Source organism: Sinocyclocheilus anshuiensis, unplaced genomic scaffold, assembly GCF_001515605.1.
Source record: "Sinocyclocheilus anshuiensis isolate Anshui unplaced genomic scaffold, SAMN03320099.WGS_v1.1 scaffold67, whole genome shotgun sequence".
In the NCBI taxonomy this organism is placed as follows: domain Eukaryota; kingdom Metazoa; phylum Chordata; class Actinopteri; order Cypriniformes; family Cyprinidae; genus Sinocyclocheilus; species Sinocyclocheilus anshuiensis.
In genome coordinates, this window is record NW_015552546.1 from 996,544 (window position 1) to 1,001,149 (window position 4,606).

A 4,606-nucleotide genomic window follows, 5' to 3' on the forward strand; every position below is an offset into this window, starting at 1 on the left:
CCAGTCATAAAGGTCCATTTTTTTTTTTGGTGCAAAAAAATCTAAATATTGAGAAAATCACCTTTAAGAGCTACTGAAGTGGAGATTTATGGCTCAGTGTAGGAGAAAAAACTCATTTTGAGAAAACGGCCTTTAAAAATATGTATGGTAATTGAAATCTATTCACACAAATACATAAATTGCTATAAAAGAAACATTTAACGGTGTCTTTTGGATGTTTTCTTTCCACTAGTCTGGAAAAACACTTTATGAAAAACTAAAAAGCCCAAAATCTCAAACTTGACAGGTGCATGAAAAAACAGTGTTTTTGCCTGCAGTTTCTCCCCTTAAAGTTGTCCAAATGAAGTTCTTAGAAATGCATATTACTAATCAAAAACGACGTTTTGATATATATTTACGGTAGGAGATTTACAAAATATCTTCATGGAACATGTTCTTTGCTTAATATCCTCTGATGATTTTTGGCATAAAAGAAAAATGGATTATTTTGACCCATACAATGTATTGTTGGATATCGCTACAAATATACCCGTGCTACTTATGACTGGTTTTGTGCTCCAGGGTCACATTTATATTTCCCGCCGCGTCCCCTTGACACGCAGGGGAAACGTCACGACGAGAGATCAGCACCTTGGACAGCGGCGCCCGTCAAAATCCAGCATATACTTGGAATCTCCCAAAGGAGAATGGAGCAAGAGCGCGCACGGCAGCGAGACGTTTGTAAATGAATCATTTTGATTGGGCGAGAGCGCGCCTTGGAAACAAGAACGTCCATTTCGAGGATGAATCAGAGGGGAGCAGCATCAGCATCCCCATCATATTACGATCCACAGCATCAGCCGCTCCGACTGACCATCGCACTCTGCGAAGAAGGAAAACAGGCGAACCTAAGCACGGTGCCTTTTATTTTTCCCTTCTGGAAGGTCCATCTTCCTTTGAACGTGGCGAGGAACCATATCGGGCCGGGAGGGGGATGGTGATGAACTTCAAATGGAGACAAGATGCTAGCATTTCCCCCCAGCTCTTCAGCCAATACTGCCATCGTTATTGCTGTTTTTAAAACACCAACCTAATGGATTGTTCTAAACTCTGCGTTTGGGATGGGAGGTGGCGTTGGAATATGTCGATGGGAAGATGCACAAGGAAATGATGTGAAAGCTTCGTCATGATGCCTCTGATGAACAATAAACAAAACTATAGAGAACTTCCAGCTCTTTTGGATTATGTTTTTATGCTGAAGGATCCCCCGACGATGGCTTTGTGTGGCAGCGATGCTCTGAAATGCCATTTTGCATCTTGTCTCTCCGTGTCTCTCATCCATGCGTCCAGGCTTTGGATTGCTGGGAGTTTATGAAAATTAAATCTCTTTAGACCTGGAAAAATGCATTGCTGGCTATTTATCGCAATACCGTAGGCGTATTATTGTCATCCTCGCGTCCTATGATGATTGTATCAGAGAAACAACATCGGCCCTAACAGGCACATACATGCCATCAGACGGAAAATAACAAGCCTGGAGATTTTCTGACCAATTACCTTTGGTTTGGACACTTTCCTCTGAGACTTTAGGGTAGCAACTGCGTTTCTGCCGAATAAAATATGAATAATAGGCCTAACGGGATCAATAACAACAATAATTAAAATAATACTAATAAAAACAACAACAACAATAATAATTTATACAAATTATAACGTTATATAAAAATAACAATAATAATTGTCAAGTATAATAATAATCAAATATATATAAAAATCATATATATATATTAAAAAAACATCACTTCAGACATACGACATACACATGTAGTCAAACATGTTCAAGAACCGGATCCGCATGTTTTTTAACGAACTGAAGGTGCTGGTTTTTATGCGATCCGGTTCTAGACGCTCCGACAGTGACGCAGAGCAGAGCAGACGACCCAACAGCATGAGAGGGCTCGGGATGGGCGGCTGCGGATGGCCGCCCTTCGTTGACTGCTCCAGCCGCGACGACGAGGAAGAATACTACGGGAGCGACCCCAGGCCCAGGAGTCTGGCGTTTGAAGAGAAAGACCCCAAACTGCAGGCGGGCCTGGACGCGGTCAGCCTCACCAGCAGCACGGGCAGCGGCATGAGAACACCTCAGTGTCGAATCTGCTTCCAAGGGCCAGAGCAGGTAAACAAACGCTGTTTTATATCACATGTGTGAGCAGAATAACAAGGCCTGTGTGCGTTTTCTTTCGGTTAATGCTCATATATGTGACCCTGGACCACAAAACCAGTGATACGGTCAATTTGATGAAGTTGAATAAATAAGCTTTCCATTGATGTATGGTTTGTTAGGACTGGACAATATTTGGCCGAGATACAACTATTTGAAAATCTGAGGGAGCAAAAAAAGCAAAATATTGAGAAAATCGCCTTTAAAGTTGTCCAAATTAAGTTCTTAGAAATGCGTATTACTAATCAAAAATTACGTTTTGATATATTTACAGTAGGACATTTACAAATATCTTCATGGGTCTTAATATCCTAATGATTTTTGGCATAAAAGAAAAATGGATAATTTTGACCCATACAATGTATTGTTGGCTCTTGCTACAAATATACCCGTGCTACTTAGGACTGGTTTTGTGGTCAAGGGTCACATTTCCCATTTTAAATGTGGTAGATTATAAAGCAGTGGCCATGTTGCACATGCTGCTTGTTATCGTTGCTGTAGTGAAGTACTACAGTATGTACAGCTCCACAAAGTACACGTTGTTCATTAGCATTGCTCAATTTTTTAATGTCAATACAACATGATATGAACGTTGAATTGTGGCTCATTTTAATAATAACAATACTATGAGCAACAATGCATAATTGTAAACAGCTCCACAAAATAGTTACGCAATAAGTACATGTTCAATAATATTTTAGTACGTATTTAAATACACTTACATGAACACTAAAATTATTACTATGAACAACAATACATAATTGTAAACAGCTTAACAATATAATTATGCACTGTACATATTACTTACTGTTTATGTAAATACACTTACATCAACACTGAAATGTGGATATTAATAATATAATACCTACTAATAATACTATAAGCAACAATGCATAATTGTAAACAGTTCTACAAAATAATTATGCTATATGTTCATGTTATCCAAAACTATTTTAGTACTTATTTATGTAACTTACAACACTGAAATGTGATTACTAATATGAAATGTGATGATGATAATAATAATAATAATAATTCTGTAAAACAGCAATGCTTAAATGTAAACGGCTCCATAAAATGTTGTCCAATAATATTTTCAGTACTTATTTGTATAAATACACTTACGTGAATAATAAAATGTGATTACTAATAATAATACTATGAACAACAGTGCATAATTGTCAATAGCTCAACAATATAATGCACATGTAAGTGCATGTTGTCTAATAATATTATTTAGTACTTATATATGTAAAAACACTTGCATGAACACCAAAATGTGACTAATAATAATTAATAATAATAATAAATTATAATATACACTAATAATGAAACAAAAATAAAAGAAAGTTATCTAATTTATACTGTATTATAAGCAGATAAATAATTTGATATTAAGTATTTGTTGTCTAATAGTTTTATCATATTTATTACTGTAAATAAACTGTTGCATGAACACTGCATAATTATGTGCATAATATGCATTTTGTTAAGTTCTACAATATGCATTGTTCTGTTGCCTTGCTTGCTTACTGTAAACATTAAACATATAAAGGGAGCCTTCATTTTGCACAAATGAGCAGAAATTGTTTGGGAAGTATTGGCAGCATGTTTAGCTCACCGCCACGCCATCTGGAACAAAGACCAGCCGCAGCATGTAGACTAATAATGCATTTCTCTTTTGATGGGTTTACAGGTTAACCATTGGAGACTGTCAATTTACAGGTTCAATATGCCCACCCTATTAACCTCTCAATTGCTTTTTTATGAGCAGTAGATGTCTCAACGACGTTCTGTATGGAAATGTATAGATCCTGGTGTGGATGTTAAAGCCCAGGGCAGCCTGAAGCTGATTCATTTGCAATGCAAAGACTGGAGCAGGATTCACATGGTCTGGAAGACTGAAATGTTAGGGAAAACAAGGCTCAGGAAGATCATAAAATAAAAATAATAGGCAACGCAGTTCACGTTTTAATTGTCAAATTATTAAAGGGGTCATATGATGCGATTTCAAGTTTTCCTTTCTCGTTGGAGTGTTACAAGCTGTTCGTGAATAGATAAGATCCCTAAAGTTGCAAAGACTAAAGTCTCAAACCCAAAGAGATATTCTTTATAAAAGTTAAGACTCGACACTGGATGCAACGAATGCCTCGTTTATAATGGTTTTTAATGTTTTTCTCTCGTCGCTCCGGCCGGTCAGGGCATCACAGTATGGTAGGGGCATAACATTTCCGTCACACGCTTGAGGTATTCGGCCAATCACAACGCACTGGATAGCTGGCCAATCAGAGCACACCTAGTTTTTCAGACCGATGAGCTTTGTAAAAATCGACGCGTTTCATAGGCGGGGCATAGAGGAGAAACAATAATGTACAGTATGTGGAAAATGTGTTTTTTGAACCTTAA

At 37.4% G+C, this 4,606-nt stretch overlaps 1 protein-coding gene across 1 annotated transcript in view; it reads left to right on the top strand.

Moving 5' to 3' along the window:
- Window positions 1-1,782: 1,782 nt before the first annotated feature.
- Window positions 1,783-4,606, top strand: part of LOC107664138 (E3 ubiquitin-protein ligase MARCH9-like) — a 17,739-nt gene continuing 14,915 nt past the window's right edge. The window contains exon 1 of the mRNA XM_016454596.1: window positions 1,783-2,155. Coding sequence (XP_016310082.1) covers window positions 1,814-2,155 — 342 coding nt within the window. The 5' untranslated portion in view covers window positions 1,783-1,813. The remainder of the gene's footprint in view (window positions 2,156-4,606) is intronic.